At 41.0% G+C, this 18,836-nt stretch overlaps 1 protein-coding gene across 3 annotated transcripts in view; it reads right to left on the bottom strand.

Annotated features, from left to right (window-relative positions):
* Positions 1 to 18,836, bottom strand: part of PHF20 (PHD finger protein 20) — a 169,954-nt gene that overhangs the window by 85,351 nt on the left and 65,767 nt on the right. For all 3 annotated transcript variants that reach the window (XM_007073632.3, XM_042980477.1, XM_042980479.1), the window contains exons 3-4: positions 6,829 to 7,000; positions 4,771 to 4,855 (exon numbers count right to left, since the gene is read on the bottom strand). In XM_007073632.3, coding sequence (XP_007073694.1) covers positions 4,771 to 4,855; positions 6,829 to 7,000 — 257 coding nt within the window. The remainder of the gene's footprint in view (positions 1 to 4,770; positions 4,856 to 6,828; positions 7,001 to 18,836) is intronic.

The raw sequence follows: 18,836 nt of genomic DNA on the forward strand, positions 1-18,836 counted from the left end.
ACGAACCCCTTCCCCACTTAGAAGGTAAGAGCCAAGCTAGCACCTGCGTGTGTGGGCCTAAATCTTCCTTTTATCTCTGTGCAAAGCTCTTCACACAGTCCCAACATCCCCACATTTCAAATATAGGATCAGTTACAGCATGAAGACAAAAAATAGTAACTGCTTCAACAAGAGACTCTAGAAATAAAAGCATTTCCAAAGAATCTCCTCTTACAAATGCAGACTTCAGGCACTAGACCAAAGACTGAACTGAGGGAACAGAGAACACATAACCTAAGAATACGTATAATTTTAAGGAAGAGGGGCCTGATTTGCCTGTTCACTCAAGTTAAAGAACCACAGATCAACAGGAAGGAACAATTCCTCATTTTGTTGTAAATGCAAACCTACTTTCAGTTTCCGCCAGAGAATGCCTTGCAGAGCAGCGTGGTCTTAGTCCATGATGGGGACACAAAGCCCTGACACTTGTGGCTCTGCCATACCCAGTGTGAAAAAGGGAAGCTGAGCAGCCGCAGCAAAGAGCTGAGGTCAACTCACCAGAGATGGCTTCTGAACAAAGATTCCCTGGAAGCAGAATCCTGTCCTTTACTCCAAACACAGACAAAGGGGCTAACAAAGCTAACCAGGTGTGGCTACCTTCACATGAAATGATGCTTAATTACCACTGCCAAAGAACTATTCCAGGTGAAAAGGGCTAAATAACATTGCACTGCCCTCCCCAGTTTCTAAGTGCTAAATAACTCCCTTAAGAAACTCTAAAGTTACCATTTAGTTGTGTTTCACACCAGACTTCCAATGCCAGCAACCTCAATGCTCAGTCTCAGGAAAACCACCAAGGAAGTTGAGAGTGGCAAGAAAATGAGACCAAGCCTCCCAAAGATGAATCTACAAGGTGTGATTTCACTATATGCCCAGCTTCTAGCAGCACCAACAAGACAAAATGACTTTTACAGGAAATAAAGGGGGCACCTTGCCAGCAGAGCTCCTCCTCACAGAGCCATGAAACTGTGATAGCCTCTGCTGCAGATGGAAATGAGGCAGAGCAAGCAGAAAATACCAAGGAAAGAATGAAAAAAGAGTCCAGCATTGTCCTCCCCACATCCTGCAAGGACTACAGTCACACTGAACTAGAAACTGCCCACCAGCTCCCATGGATAAAATCTAACCCAAAGGCAGCACCAAAGAGTCATTATCTCTTCAAAATCAGGCACAGATCTGAACTCCCACAAAGGCTAGCTTTCCTTCACAATCCACAATGTGACCATAATACCACCCAGCCGATTCCACTACCTTTCAGGATTTCCCCTGCCCCGTGACCTTCCTCTTCTCTCCCTTCCAATTAGTCTCAAGAACCAGTAAGGACTTCAGACCAAAAACTCTGGGGAAAACTGATTCTGACAGAAATCTCCACTCATTTTTTTTTTCTTTCAAGTTTATTTATTATTTTGAGAGAGAGAGAGAGAGAGAGAGAGAGAGAGAGAGAGAGAGAGAGAACCAGCAGTGGAGGGCAGAGAGAGAGGGAGACAGAGGATCCAAAACAAGATCCAAAGTAGCCACTGTGCTGACAACAGAGAGCCCCATTCAGGGCTCAAACTCACAAATCAGGAGATCATGACCTGAGCCAAAGTTGGACACTTAACCAACTGAGCCACCCAGGTGCCCCTCCACTCATTTTCAATGTCTTCCAAATAACTAAAATTTACTGGACAGAATTCAGAGCTTACAGAACCAATATTATTAGGGTGGCAAATGGCTATTTTAGGGACAATCATTATCTGAAGACTCCCCCTCCTATAATTTTAGCACATAGAGGAAATAAACAGAAAATATTTTTTAAAACAACCTGCAAAGTTCTGGTTGCCCCAGTTCAAAAGAGTTTAAGAGACATTTAAAAATCTTAACTATGCCTAATAATGTGGCAAATGATTTTTAGTCCTTAAATGATTATTTCAAAATATTCCAGACTCATCCACACATAAAAAAACAAAAACAAAAACAACAGTAACTACAGACAGGGGTCCTTCCCCGCTCCCCTCATGATTTATCTGCACCATTCTATTCCTGTACTGCCTCCTCCTGGTTGCTCTATATCAACACCCACTTCATGCAGCCTTGAACTAGGTCTTTTCTCTTTTTTTCTTTTTTTAAATCCACGATACCCAGATCTAGGATCTGCATAGATGCAAACAGCCTCCTTCCACCAAGACCCCATCCTACCCCTCTAAGAGACTGCTCCCGGGCTCCCCAAACCGTTCTTCTTCAATCTGCCTTTTCTCCTTTGATACTCCCTCATCCAACCCCCTTGGCCCCATTTCTGTGCTCCATGTGACCTGAGACATCACTGGATCAAAAGACACATGTTGCTTCCTTTCTACAACCTCCCTTATCTACAGAGTTACCCATGTTACTACTCACAACTTTTATGTGATCTAAGGGACAGCCATTTCCCCAAGGGAGCACACCTCCAATGGATATCATTCAGGGGGAATACACTCAATTGATCAGCATAAATCAACCTAATAGACCTTCAGGAACACATCTATGTACACATAGGACACCTACATTTCATATCATATGATTTAAATGTAGTAAGAGCAGAAAAAATTTTAATCTTGAAAATAAGACTTAAAAAGTAAACTGTCCTTTACTAAAAAGCAGTTTAATAACATGTGAGCTCTCCTTTAAAATACATTTTTAGATTAAAGTGATACATATGAAAAATAATAACAGAGAATTCTATTTTGAACACAAACTTATAAAAGAAATTTAGAAAAACTAGAGGGTATTATGCTAAGCGAAATTAATCAGAGGAAGACAGGTATCATAAGACTTCACTCATATGAGGACTTTAGGATAAAACAGATGCACATAAGGGAAGGAAAAGTAATATAAAAAGGGGGGGGGGGGGGGGACAAAACATAAGAGACTCTTAAATATAGAGAACAGAGGGTTGCCGGAGGGGTTGTGGGAGAGTGACTGGCTAAATGGGTAAGGGGCTTAAGGAATCTACTCCTGAAATCATTGTTGCACCATGCGCTAACTTCGATGTAAATTATAAAAAATGAATAAATTATGGGGCGCCCGGGTGGCTCAGTCGGTTGAGCGGCCGACTTCGGCACAGGTCATGATCTCACGGTCCATGGGCTCGAGCCCCGCATCGGGCTCTGTGCTGACAGCTCGGAGCCTGGAGCCTGTTTCAGATTCTGTGTCTCCCTCTCTCTGACCCTCCCCCGTTCATGCTCTGTCTCAAAAATAAATAAACGTTAAAAAAAATTTTTTTTTTTAAATAAAAAAAATTTTTTTTTAATGAATAAATTATAGAAAAAAAAAGAAATTTAGGGAACGGGTGCCTGGGTGGCTCAGTTGGTTAAGCATCAGACTTTGGGCTCAGGTCATGACCTCACCATCTGTAGCCTGCTTCAGATTCTGTCTCCCTCTCTCTCTCTGCTCCTCCCCTGCCTGTGCTCTCTCTCTCTCTCTCCCAAAAATAAATAAACATTAAAAAAAGAAAGAAAGAAATTTAGGGAAACAAGGACTATTCAAAAAGGCTGAATCAACCATGAACTGGAGTAGTCAGTAACTGCTCAGACATCTTAAAAGATACAACCTTGTTTTGGAAGCCTGAGGCAAGAGGACTGTGCTTTCAGGATAACCTACATCTGGTAGCAGAATTAACCCACACTGGCCTAACAGCTGGGGGACGGGGGGGGGGGGGGGGGGGGGGGGGGACGGGGGGGGGGCAGCGTGGGGAGGGAGTGAATAGAGCAAAAGAGAAACAGAAATTTCTGCTACATGCAAATACATGTTCGTTTTTTTACCATTTCAACCCATTCTCAAACAAAACTTGATCAGCCCCAGGTCCAGCATTTAACAAGAGTGCTGAATGAATACCTGAAAAACTTCACTGAATAAAAAGTCAATCTGGCCACATAGCCACCACAAACAGCAGTACTAAGAGGTCATGGACATACCACAAACAACCTGATAGAAAATACTACAAAAAAAATGTATCACTCAGATCCAGAGTCTGTTCTCTCAGTGTCAGGATGCTGACCATACATATTATTTTCTTAACCATCCTCCCGCCTTTGTACTAGCAAAAACAGCCTCTCTGGGTCATGTTCCCAGTCTTGACTCCTCACGGGTTATAAACTTGGCAAAGGCATCCCAACTCGGTGCTCTAAATCCCAGGGCCCCAGTTTCAACTAGCAACTTTGATGCTACAGACCACCTTCAATCACCTTGCATCCACAAAGCATTTTTTTTTAAGTAGGCTCCATGCCCAATGTGGGGCCTGAACTCATGACTGAGTTGAAGAGTCACATGCTCTACTGACTGAGCCAGCCAGGTGCCCCTCACAAAGCATATTTTTAAGAAATGTTTAGTAATGTTCACTTCATTTCTAGGCTATTTACAAATAAGTAAAAGGCATATTAAAGCTTATTTTTCATCTCTTAGGAACTCCTGGACAAGAACCTGCACACTTACCAGCAGAGGGACAGATGACCCATAATTATTTTACTGTTTTTTTAGAACCATAACTGTTTTAGAAAACAATTACTAGAATTTAGGAGGCAAAGAATCAAATTCCTCTTTTTAACCCAGATTTGTCTCCATTTATAATTTCTTCCTAATTCCTGACATAGTGGTTAACTTGAAGAGAGAGGATTCCTAGGCAATAAATACATACTCAAAATATACTATCAGACTCTAATATTACAAACTCCCCCTACTTCATGAGTAAAAATAATTACAACTCAAATGCCTTACCATCCTTGTTAACAGCAGTGACTTTGGCTGGGTAAAAACGACAATCAGACCAGCAAGCAAGGACCTGCTCGTTTATTTGAAATTCCTAAAAAACATTAAAAAAGACAAAAGAACAAAAAACAAAAAAAACCTGTTACCAATCCAATTTCATAGGACACACACAGTACCAGATTTCATAAGAGAAGCTGGATTGACAATAGTGGGAAGGGGAGATGGCTACTGAGACAGAGGCACTGGGAGTCACAACAAAAGGGTTAGACACAAGACTTTTCCTATCCTAGGAGGTCTGGGCAAGCATAGCACAGCACTGATGATAGTCCCTGCTCTGTCCCTGAGCCCAGGACCACTAAAAACACACCCAGTATACAAGTTAGAAGGAGGGAAGCCACCTCATCTTTAGGGGAGCAGCATTCATGCCAACCACACTTTTAAAGGATCTTTTGCCAAAGGAAGCACCCATTCAACTTTAATATTTCATACTGTTTTTCCAGCAGTTTGCATTAATACAGTTTATAGAATGAATATTGAGCAATCAAACTGAACAACATAAAACAATAAATGGCAGGGGCAGGGAGGAGGGGAGAGGAGTGGTAGAACAACACACACAGAAAACAAGAGTTCAAGTTTCCTGGCCAGGGCTAAAATGAAAAACAGAATCCAGGGCTGAGGCAGATCCAAAGGCAGCATGAGTTCTACAGATGTCTCAATGCTTATTTAAAAAACTCAAAACTTAGGGCGCCTGGCTGGCTTAGTCGGTGGAACATGTGACTCCTGATCTCAGGGTTGTGAGTTCAATCCCCATATTGGGTAGAGGGATTACTTAAAAAACTAAAATAAAATCTTTAAAAAATTCTTATAAATATTTAAAAAATTAAAACCTCAAAACGAATACTTCATCCTTCATTCTGAAATCAGTAAAAGCTCCAGGTATAGTGATAATAGGAAAAAGGAATATAGTCCAATTCCAAGTGTTTAAGACCTTTTAAAAGACCTTGAAATGAGGCTCCACAGGGAATGATTGCTTAATAAATGGTCATACAACAAACCAGTTTAATAAATGATCTAAAATGGGGGGCGCCTGGGTGGCTCAGTTGGCTAAGCGTCTGACTCTTGATTTCAGCTCAGGTTATGATCTCCATTTCATGAGACTGAGCCCCCCACTGGGCTCCGCACTGATAGCACGGAACCGCTTGGGATTCTCTCTCTCCTTTCCTCTCTGCCTCTCTCCTGCTCACACCTCTCTTAGAAATAAACAAACGTTTAAAAAAAGATATTTATGGGGCACCTAGGTGGCTCAGTCGGTTAAGCGTCCAACTTCAACTGAGGTCATAATCTCACAGTTCGTGGGTTGGAGCCCTGTGTCGAGCTCTGTGCTAACAGCTCAGAACCTGGAGCCTGCTTCAGATTCTGTGTCTCCCTCTCTCTCTGCCCCTCCCCCACTTGCACATGTGTGTGTGGGGGGGTGCACACGCTCTCTCTCTCTCTCTCTCTCTCTCTCAAAAATGAATAAACATTAAAATATAATAATAATTTTAAAAAATAAATAAAAAATAAAAGATATTTATAAGGGCATCTGGGTGACTCAGTCAGTTAAGCATCCAACTTTAGCTCAGGTCATGATCTCACAGTCCGTGAGGTCAAGCCACGCGTTGGGCTCTGTGCTGACAGCTCAGAGCCTGGAGCCTGCTTTGGATTCTGTGTCTCCCTCCCTCTCTCTCTCTCTCTCAAAAATAAATAAACATTAAAAAAAAATTTAGAGATATTTATAAATAAATAAATAATCAATCTAAAGGGATACAGTGGTATAAAAGAAAGAGATAAGGTCCCCATGCATCCTCAATGTTTCTCTCAATGACCTGTCACATCAATCACATCATGGAGACAATTGACAACTAGGATTCTTCAAGAACCCCAGGTGCCATGGAGATCTCAGAGTTGTAACTACAGACCTAAATAAGGATTGGTCCCCAGCTGCTACTGACTTTCACACTGAACATCAAAGGCTGGAACATAAAATACCCAATGGCTGACCCAGCTCATTACAGATCTGATACTCACAGAAGATCCTTCCTCTTCATGTAAGCCCTCTTTCCTCAGCTGTATTTTCTCTAAAGGGCGTAAATAAGGACTGTCCCAGCAGAACCACTCATCATAACGATGGTTCCAACGCTTGAAATGGATGAGTACTTTTCCTTCTTCGTAGTCAATGTCTTCTATGTGAGCTGGATACCTGAGTCAGAAAAAAAAGTCAAATGCCTTTAATACCCACCCAAAATATCCAAAACAGTACTCTTCCAAACCTCTTCCCAAAGGACTAGATTACCAAAGCCTACCATGTAAAGGCTCGTGCAATTGTGTTAAATCACAAATTATGGAGGCTAACAGACTTGGGGTTCAAATCCCAACCTGGATATTCCTTAGTTTATGAACTATTAACCTGACCTTTCAGACCTGAGTTCTGTCATGTAGAGTGGAGGAAGGATACCCAGCACAGTGGGTTATAAGGCAAGTTAAACAAGTTGACATACACACAAGACCAAAACACAAAGGAGGCAGGAAGCAAACATTTAACTTGATTACACTTTACATATGCCAATAAATTAGAATGACCATGCAACCCAAATTGTATTAGATAGCTTCAATTTAAGAATTTTGTAATCCATATAGTAGCATACCATGCAGCTGTTAAAAAAAAAAAAATCCTATGTTATGATACGGAAAGCTCTCTCAAGATGAACTATTAAATGAAAAGAACAAGGTGCAGGACATTGTGTAAACAACTGTTTATTTTCTTTAAGATGAAAAAGTATATTCATATATGTTTAACTATGCATAAAAATATCTTACATAAGAAACTAACAATGGTTACATAAAGAAGTACGGTCACTTCAAAAGATGGGCTCTTTCAATCTCCATTTCTTCTAGACTGAGAGTTGGAAAAACCAACTGCATTTCCCTGACTCCCCAACAATTGGCAGTCAAGGTCATGGAGACCTATGGGTTTAGAGGCAACTGTAGTGGCCAAACCCCAGGGCTCCAGTGAAGGACCTCTCAAACTTTCATGGAATGCAAATCATCAGAGGATCCTGTTGAAATGTAGATTTTGATTCAGCAGATGAAGTTAGGGCCTAAGAGCTTTAAACAATCTGGTGATACTGATGTACTGGTCTGCATAAGCAAGGATCTAATGTCTAGTTACCAGCTTCTTAAGTATCAAGCAGCAGTGTTGAGGGTGGTGGTGGCAGTGGGCCAGTGGCAGCAGTAACTTCCTGACCTCCAGAACACAGCTCCGGGCTGGGTCCTTCAAATTGATACTTAAGGGCAGCAACCTTGAGTCCCACTCCTCCAACCCTTCCAACAATTTTCTAAGTACCCAATTTCTTGTGTTAAATCCTTTTGTGGTTAAAGTATCCAAAGTGGTTTTGTTTCCAGCACTGAAACCTAACTGACACAACAGGGGAACTGAGTATTGGGGGAGGGGAAGGACAAAAGTGGGAGACAGAATTTTTGTAGCATGCCTTTTAATATTTTTTTTTCAACCATATTATTATACTGCTCATTCCAAAAATAAATGGTTAAAAATAAATAATATTGTTCCTTAAATACACTTGTATTAATCAGATTGCTATTCTAGATTGAGAAAGTTTAGATTCTACCTGCCTGCCTTATATCCAGCACCTAGTACCCCGCTATCCTAACAAACATGTGCTACCTAAATAAACAGGCCTGCTTCCTTCTGTCTGAATACTATGTCCTCTTCAATCCTACACCAGTAGTAACCTCTAAGGCAGTTTGTTTGCCGTTAACCTATCACAGTAGGTTGCAGACACTGGGCATTCAATAAATGTTCAGCAAATGAATTCTGCTCTCCCTAGTCTTCCCAAAGGTCAAGTGTCCTGTCAATTCTTCAGTCCCAAAGCTCCAGACTCCAGCTACCCATTCCAATTTCAGTCACTCTCCAAGTTCAGGCTCCCATCACTTCATGTGGGTATTTTTCACACAGGACTGATAAAATTCTGAATGGTACTAAACATACATCAATTCCCCAAAAAATGTTAACAGAATAAACAGCCCTGAACCTAGTCTCCCTACTCTGATACAACTGACATACAGCTGCTACAAACAGAAGATACCTTGACAGCAGACTAGCTAACTATACAATGTGATGAACTGTGAAATACAACTGTAGAAAACAAAAGGATTCCCTAAATCTATTCCTCTCCATAAAGCAGAGAGAAGGACATGGACATCTCAATCATATTCCTTTTGCCCTCTCATCTGTACAGCCTACCAGAGACTAGGGAGCCTCCCTAAAATAACACAAGCTGGCCTAACGCACTCCTATTCAAAAGCTCTTGCTTTAATGGTTTACTATCTCTAGCAGTAGTTTTCAAACACAAGGCTTTGGACCAATGCATGGAATTAATTTCTCACAGAACTAAATTTATTTAATTTGCAGAACTTTTCTTTATACTAAAATCACATTCTTTCTAAATTTTTGGTGTGTAAATATACTTTTTAAATTAAAACAGTGGTAACTGTTGGTCTCTTACTAATATTATGTAGCCATTTAAAAGAGTATGTCAGCCTTCTATGTACTGATTTTAAGAGATCTCTAAGAAAAGTGGGGAAAAAACCCAACAACTAAAGGTGCAAAGTGTACTGAATGCACTACCATTTATTTGGGAGAGGAGAGAGAGCCAATACATTCATACCTGTTTTTAAATGCGTGGGCTATCTCTGGAAGGATGATCAAGCAACCCGGTTTGCCTCTTGGGAAGGGAACTGGATAGTTAAGGAACTGGAGAGGAAGTATGAGACTTATTTTATTCAATATATATCTTTTTGTATGTTTTGAATGTTGTACCATGAGCATGTACCAACTATAAAGAGTATATAACTAGATACTTATTTTAAATATCCTTATTTGGCAAAATAAAAAGTGCAACCTCAGGACAAATCCCAAATTATTTTGAATTTGGTCAGTACCTTCTAAAAGTCTGGTAAGTCCAGATCCACAGATCAACTCCAAATTCCAAGGCTAGCAACTCCAATGCACATGCTCGGGAGCCTGAAGAAGGTCTTCTAGGCCCTTGGCTACTCTAAAGCCCTTCCTTGCTCAAAAAACTTTACAGGGCACAGGCATCCTACTGTCTGCAGTACATAAACTACATAAACCTCACCAAGAGGATCAATAGTAACAACGGGGTCAACAAGGTTTCCTAAGGGGAAGGCAGTTTTCCCCTACTTTTCTAAAGTGTGACAAGGATGAGAGGCACTCACTGAGAATGGGGAAACCCAACTGCATTTCAAAGAACAGAGAAGACTTGGTGGATCAAAATTGCTGGTTGCCTTGGAAACAGCTCAGCTTCATCAGTCAACAGAACTTTATTAGTGACTTTGACCTGCCCAGTCAATTCCAGGTCTTGAAAGGGATTATAAGACGTAAGTGTTCTGGCTCCTGTCCTTGAGGAGAATCAGACACATGAACCAATTAAGTTTTAACACTATTAAGTGAAACTACATGAAACTACTGATAATCAACTACTTTTTACCTACAAAACAGTAATTGTACTAGTGCAACCTAAATATCTGGATAACCACAGGGGGAGCTAGAGAAGATGTGACAAGGTTAACAAAAGAGAAGTTGTGAACAGACTGTGTATAGACAGGAAAGAGGAGCAAGAATTTCCTGCTTCAACATGTAACTAACAGTCACTGATGAGACTCTAGTTTACAAAGTAACACTGCAGCTGGGAGTCACATTTCTAATGGAAATATTAGCCAGAAAGGAACAGATATTGAACACTAAACTGATAACAAAAGTTAGCTCTAGGGAAGGTCGAACAGGTATTAGAAATGGTCAAGAGACTTTTGCCTGTAGTTTGAATTTTTACAAAGATTTAGTTACATAATACTTGTGCATATAAAAATAAATACCTTTAAATTAAAAGTTTTGAGTATTTAATGGGCAGATTATCAACCAACAGCTTTGTGGTTATTGGATTTATATGTATGCTGCTTGGCACATCCACAAAATAGAATATGATGCAGCTATAAAACAAAAGACAGAAAGTGAGAAACCATACCCTATGAATTGATACAGAAAGATTTCCAAGACATATTAACTTTAAAAAAGGCAAGCTACAGGGGGACCTGGGTGGCTCAATCGGTTAAGCCTCCAACTCTTGATTTCAGCCCAGGTCGTGATTTCATGGCTCATGGGATCTAGCCCCACAGAGCCTGCATGCTGATGGCACACTGCATGCTGATGGCAGCACAGAGCCTGCTTGGGATTCTCTCTCTTCCCCTCTATCTGTCCCTCTCCTGCTCAAATGTACATGCACTCTCTGGCTCTCAAAATCAAATTAAAAAAAAAAAAAAAAAGGCAAGCTACTGAATAGTGCATATCTTATAATACTTTCTGTGTTACGTTGTGTATTTAAATAAAGAAACACTGGTAGGATGGACAGAAACTAATAAACTGGTTACCTATAGAGAACAGAGCAGGTATAGGATGAAGAAGTAGAAGCAGCACTCTCACTGTATACTTTCTTATTCTGTTTTGATTTCTGAACCTACTCAAACTCTCACTAATGGATTATCAATTAATTGCCTTGCATTTCACAGGTAGACTACCATATCCTATCCAAATTATGATTATAATAATTTGTATTATCAGTATAATACTGATACTACCATTTATTTTTCTTGCATTATGACACTGATTAGTGCTTCTAAGATGATGTTGAAAATTAGCAGATAGTTGGCATCCTTCTCTTTTAATGAAAATATCTCCAATGTTTCATCATTAAGTGTGAAGTCTGTAGAGTCTTCTAATTAATGCCTTTAATGTGAAGTTTTCCTCATACTTACTTACCAAGGATTCAAGAATAAATTTTGACCAAATGTCCATCAATGGATGAATGGATAAAGATGTGGTATGTATGTATGTGTACACACACACACACACACACACACACACACACACACAAAACGCAGTATTACTCGGCAATCAAAAAGAATGAAATCTTGCCATTTGCAACTGCATTGACGAAACTAGAGTATTATGCTATGAGAAATTAGTCAGAGGAAGACAAATATCATATGACTTCACTCATAAGAGGACTTTAAGATACAAAACAGATAAACATAAGAGAAGTGAAGCAAAAATAATATAAAAACAGGGAGGGGGACAAAACATAAGAGACTCTTAAATATGGAGAACAGAAGGTTACTGGAGGGGTTGTGGGAAGGGGGTGGGCTAAATGCGTAAGGGGCATTAAGGAATCTACTCCTGAAATCACTGTTGCACTATATGCTCACTAACTTGGATGTAAATTTAAAAAATACATTTTTTAAAAAAGAATAAATTTTGAGACTTCTCAGTCTTTGTCAAGATGATTGTACAACTTTTCTCTTTTACTCTATGAATAAAATGAAATAACAGATTTCCTAAGTTTAAGTTATCATTACCCTATAAAATAAATCATATTTGGTTGTGTGTGCCATTCATTTAGTAAGTGTCTATTGGGAGTTCTAGTATTTTACTGACAAGTTTTGTGTCTCTTTTATAAGTAGGACTTGTCCAAGTTTCCTTGTATTATGTCCTTCCTGCCCACTTTCAGGATTAGGCTATGCTAAGCTCAAAGAAAGGACTTGAAAGCTTGATTTCATTTTCTATGAAACTGCCTAGTCTGAGACTTTTTCACAAGACAATTCTTTATCGACCTTTTCCATCACTTCTATGATTATTAATCCAGTCATGCTTTCTACCTCTTCTTGAGTTAATTTTGCCTAAGAGAGTTTTAAATGATCATCGGATATAATTTAATTGTTCAATAGTTTTCCTTTAAAGAAAAGGCTCAGAAGACTCAATAAAAAATTTCAGACTCAAGTCACAAACAGGATTTTTAATTTTTTTTTTTTTAATGTTTATTTACTTTTGAGACAATGCGAGAGACAGAGTGCAAGCAGCAGAGGGGCAGACACAGAATCTGAAGCGGGCTCCAGGCTCTGAGCTATCAGCCCAGAGCCCGACGTGGGGCTCGAACTCACGAACCATGAGACCATGACCTGAGCCGAAGTCGGACTCTCAACTGACTGAGCCACTCAGGCGCCCCACAAACAGGATTTTTAAATGGCAAATACGAACACTAGATGCTAAGCACTTTATAAGGCAGAAATTATGCCCTATCAATTCCATTATTCAACATACATTCCTAAATTTGTATTCTGAGACAAACAGCTAGGTTGTGGAGATACAAAATAGATGACAAAATAGATGACCAAGGCTTCTATAGTGCCAAGGGCCCAAAAAGAAGTATGGTGGGCTCCTCTGCCTCCCTACAAAGAGACCAAGAATATTCTTGATCTATGGAAGGAAAAGAGTAAAGTAGTAATAAGCCTAGAATTATCTGGCCTACCTATACCTATACCCTATAACCAGAACCAGACAGAAGAAAGACAGTATTTCTTATAGCATACCTGGGCTGGAGACTGAGTTTCTACATGCTCTCCCCTACCCCTCTTCTAAAGCACCTGAGTGGACCCTTCTTTTTTTATTTTTCTTTTCTTGTAAGGATTTTTTATTTTTATGTAATCTACACCCAATGCCTATGCATTCAATAAATGTTCATCAAATGTACTTTTTAAAAATATTTTATTTTTGAACAATCCACACTCAACACAGGGCTCGAACTCACAGCCCCAAGATCAAAAGTCACATGCTCCACCAACTGAGCCAGCCAGGTGCCCCCAAATGTACTTTTTAAAAAGATTTGAACATGAATACCTAGAGCCACAAAACAGCAATAGGAATATATACACAGGGGCACCTGGGTGACTCAGTCAGTTGGACATCCGACTTCTGCGCAGGTCATGATCTTCCAGTCCGTGGGTTTGAGCCCTGCATCGGGCTCTGTTGACAGCTCTGCCTGGAGCCTGCTTTGGATTCTGTGTCTCCCTTCCCCTGCTCTCTCTCTCTCTCTGTCTCTCTCTGTTTCTGACTCTGTCTCTCTCTCAAAAATTAATAAACATTTTTTAAAAAAGGAATATATACACAAAGCAAGGTGAATCATCAAAATAAACCAATGATATCCATGTTGCAAATGTCAAAAAGACAAACAGACCCCAGCATAACAACTGTCAAATTGGAGGGGATTTATGCACAAGTGCTACGATCACCATGACAAAATTAGTTACAAAATAGCTCTCTACCAAAGCCAAACAAATACTGAAAACTCATACTTACCTAGAATTCAACTTAGAAAAGACAGATAACATAAGTTTCATAGTAAATTAGGTTACTATGGTGACTTTATTTTAGGCAAGGGACATAACTATTCACTAAGTCAACCAAGCCACAGAACACCAGTGTAGCCAAACAAATATAAAGGGACAGGGAAAATTGACCAAAAAAAAGGGGAGGGGGGGACGGAAATTCATCAATTCAACAGACATTTTCTGAATACCTACTCTGGGCCAGGAAGTATGCCAGGGTTTGGAAATACAGAGTCAAATCTATGAAGATGTGTGATCATAGCAGCTGGCAAAGGAAGACAGACTCTATGTTATAAAACACTGGGCCTTTCATTTCCTCAGACATACCACATACCTTCCCATACCCAGTGTGCTCCTTTTACTTGAAACATTTCTCCCTGCCTACTTACTCTTCCTAGGCAACAGCCTAACATTCCTACAGCATTGGAGTCCCTAACTACCATATCTCAAGTAGCTCCCATCTCCTTCCAGTCTATGTCAGTTTCCCATTTGCTTCCTTCATAGCATTTACCCCAATGTATAATTATTTCATGTGTTTCTCCATTTACTTGCTTATGTTTATGGTCTAATTCCCTAAGAGACTACAGAAAACCATAAAGTATCTGTTTCGTAGTCACTACAGTATCCTCAGGGGAATAAACCTGTCTATACGCCGAAGTAATTATAATGAAGTGCAACAACAGAAGACTACTTAAGGTTAAGCATGGTGCAGAGGAGCAAAAGACCAGTTCTAGGACCAGAGGGAAATTAAGAGGCCAAGGAAGAAGGAGAGAGGTCAAGACAATGCTAGTGAAGAGGAGACACTCGATTTCAATTCTGAAAGATGAAGAGGCATTTTCCAGGTGATCAAGGAGGCAGTGAGGCTAGCGAGTATTTCTGGGTATAGTATGAGTAAATCAGCATAGGTACAGAGGAATGGAAGCACAAAAGAGGACAAAGTAGTGCAGAAAACTGAAAGTGACAAAGGAAACAGAAAACTATGCAGAGAGCTGCACAGGAACCATATGGATTCCATAGCTCTTGAAAGGACGGGCAGCTGGGCCGTAAGTGACTGTTTCCCAATAGCAGCCCATAGACCACAGGGTGCTGGTGAACAGAGTTAGTGGTCCACAAAGTCTCCATGAAGAATGTTTTGCTGTGCTTTTCCATAATCTAGACCATCTTTATCAGAGCTAATGTAGTAGCATTTTGCTCCAATGCTACCAAAAGTGGGATCCATAAATAGTATACAGGTCAGAGGCACCAGTCCTATTTTTGAGTTTGAGAAACACTGCTCTAAGATAACAGATAAGTCAACCTACTCTAGAGCTCCACCAAGGTAAGGAGAGGACTCTGGGAGAGTGAAGCTCACACCAAATGAGAGAGAATAATGCCATGTACATGTCCAGAAAGGCAGAGAACAGTGCAGATCTAACACAGGGAGACAATATTTGGTTTGTCCACAGTAAATGACTTCAAATCCCAGAAGGCCTGCTGCTCAGTCCTATGAGTGAAATTAAGCTGCCCAACCCTACACACTGTGCACATGCTTAAATTAGAGCAGCTAGACAGTGCTTGGCAGGAATCTATTTGGTCCCCCCACACACACACCAGAAATACAAACTGAAGAAACATTACAGGGTGTGGGGGTAGGGGAGAGGACCAGAAAGGATAAAAATTTCCCTCTGAGTTCCCACTCCAACTGGTCAGCACTCACTAACATGGCTATTAATAACAGATGTGTGTCACTTACTGTGGGGGTTATAACTGCTATTACATAAGGTATCTCACTGGATCTTTACCACAATTTCATGAGCACTTAAGCAGCTGTCCTTATCACTGCACGCATTTTACATATATGGAAATTAAGACTCAAAACAGTGACTAGGAGGGGCGCCTGGGTGGCTTAGTTGGTTAAGCCAATAAATGTTTATTTATTTTTGAGAGAGAGAGAGAGAGAGAGCGAGCATGAATGGGGGAGGGGCAGAGAGAGAGGGAAACACAGAATCCAAGGCAGCCTCCAGGCTTTGAGCTGTCAGCACAGAGCCCAACATGACGCTTCAACTCACAAACTGAGAGATCATGACCTGAGCTGAGGTCAGATGCTTAACCACCTGAGCCACCCAGGCGCCCCAGCATCCCCCTCTTGATCTCAGCTCAGGTCATGATGTCACAGTTTGTGAGTTCAAGCCCCGAGTTGGTCTGTGCTGACAGTGCAGAGCCTGCTTGGAATTCTGTCTCTCCCTCTCTCTTCCCCTCCCCTGCTCACTCGCTCACTCTCTCCCTCTCTTTCAAAATAAGTAAGTAAACTTTTAAAAAAAGAAAAAAAAAAGAGGGACTAGGAAGAGGTGTAACCAAGATCAGTATCCAGATCTTCCGACTAAGTCAGTGAGGACTTCTCTTAATTTGACTTCACGTGTAAATATCCTTGCAGTGACACAGGTCCATAAAAATGTCTTTTGTCTTGGCCATCCAATAATCTACCTGATGGTTAGCTCAAAATTTGCCTAAACTTTCCTGCAGGGGTTGGGCATTCAGGCTGCTTCCATATTCTTACTATATATATAAACAGCTTTCTGAGGTGCTTTAGATGGCTCAGTTAGTTAAGCATTCAACTTTGGCTCAGGTCATGATCTTGTGGTTTGTGAGTTCAAGCCTCCCATAGGGCTCCCTACTGTCAGCACAGAGCCCACTTCATATGCTCTGTCCCCCTCCCTCTCTGCCCCTCCCCCACTGGCATGCATGTGCACTTTCTCGCAAAAATAAATAAGCATTTAAAAAAAAATTGGGGCGCCTGGGTGGCTCAGTCGGCTAAGCGGCCGACTTCAGCTCAGGTCATGATCTCGCGGTCCGTGAGTTCGAGCCCCGCGTCGGGCTCTGTGCTGACCGCTCAGAGCCTGGAGCCTGTTTCAGATTCTGTGTCTCCCTCTCTCTCTCTGACCCTCCCCCATTCATGCTCTGTCTCTCTCTGTCTCAAAAATAAACGTTAAAAAAAATTAATTAATTAATTAATTAAATTAAAATAAATAAATAATCACCCTTTCTGCAAATATACAGCACGCATTTACTTCAAGAATCAGAGTGTGCCTTTATTCTTGGCTCTGTGCACGACACCAGAAGCAAAAGAGTTCTATGCACAAAAGTAACATTCTAAGCCATCCCCAGCCTTTGCTGGAGAGAGGATGGAAATGGAAGTTGTATTTAGTGAAAAACAAAAGGCTGACTATTAAGCTGCAGAAAAACTGTACTGTTTTGGATGCCTTAACTCTTTCCCTACTCCTTCATTACTTCCATTAATCAACATCTGACACTTCTAACTCCGGAAGTGTCTTGAATTCATCTCCCCTCTCCATCCGAATCATTCCTCACCAGCAACAGTTGAACAGTCAGTGCGTCCAAGCAACCTATGCCCCTCTATCAGCACTGGCAAAGGGCCTGATACAGCGACACTCGGTAAATATTTGGTAACTAAATAAACATCACTATTTTTCTGTTCCTAAGAAGAATCTGTGTCTCTCTCTCTTGCTTAACATTTTCCTTTCTTCGCCCAATCTCCGAGCACTCCTGATGTGTTCCCTGGCCAGATTCTGAGAACACATATTTCTTGAGCCCTGAATACTTTTGCTCACATCGTTCCTTCTGCCTGCTGTCACCTTCACTCTCACCCTGGAAATCCTATCCTTTGATGTCACTTCCTTCCAACTCCCTGGCCTCTTCTCCCCCTCCATCAGACCTGCCTGGATAAACCCTAAACCTAGGTAAATCAGATTCTCCACATTCTCCACCCAGGCAGCTGATTAGGGCTAGAGAACGTACTCAACATGCTAATGGGTCTCATTTGAAATGCAAGACCACCAAAGGTGGTCTCCTTGGATACGGAGCAGGCAGTATGACTCAGTGTGGGGAAAAAGCGTCTTCTAAGGTGCCCAACAGGTCTGTATCTTGATCTGGGTGGTGGTTATACACGTGTATCCATGTATAAAAGTTCATCAAGCTACACAATTAAGATCTGTGCACTCTAATATAAATTATACTTCAATAAAAAGTTTTTTTAAATGGAGTGCCTGGTTGGCTCAGTCAGTTGAGCGTGCAACTCTTTTTTTTTTTTTTAATGTTTATTTATTTATTTTGAGACAGAGAGAACACAGGGGAGCGGCAGAGAGAGGGAGAGAGAGAATCCCAAGCAGGCTCCATGCGGACAGTGCAGAGCCCGATGCAGGGATCGAACCCATGAACCACAGGGCTCGGACGCACAAACTGTGAGATCAATCCTGAGCTGAAATCTAGAGTCAGACGCTTAACCGACTTGAGCCACCCAGGTGCCTCTGGAGTGTGCAACTCTTGATTTCGGGGTTGTGAGTTTGAGCCCCATGTTGGGTACAGAGATTACTTAAAAAAAATTTTTTTTTTTTTAAATTTTAAAAAGAGTAGCATCTTTGCTCTTTTATTAATTCAATCAAAGTCTTACAACTGTAAATGACCATGAAAATTAGTATCAAAGAAGTTTTTTGGGGGCGCCTGGGTGGTTCAGTCAGTTAAGCATCCAACTTCAGCACAGGTTATGATCTCACTGTTTGTGGGTTCAAGCCCCGTATCAGGCTCTGTGCTGACAGCTCAGAGCCTGGAACCTGCTTCAGATTCTGTGTTTCCCTCTCTCTCTCTGCCTCTCCCCCACTTATCCTCTCTCTCTGTCTCTCAAAAATAAATAAACGTTGAGAAGTTTTTTTTTTTCAAAGTGTTGTTTTTTTTTAATTCAGGAGTTTGGCACTTGGATGGCTCAGTCAGTTAAGCATCCGACTTTGGCT

Source organism: Panthera tigris, chromosome A3, assembly GCF_018350195.1.
Source record: "Panthera tigris isolate Pti1 chromosome A3, P.tigris_Pti1_mat1.1, whole genome shotgun sequence".
NCBI lineage: Eukaryota > Metazoa > Chordata > Mammalia > Carnivora > Felidae > Panthera > Panthera tigris.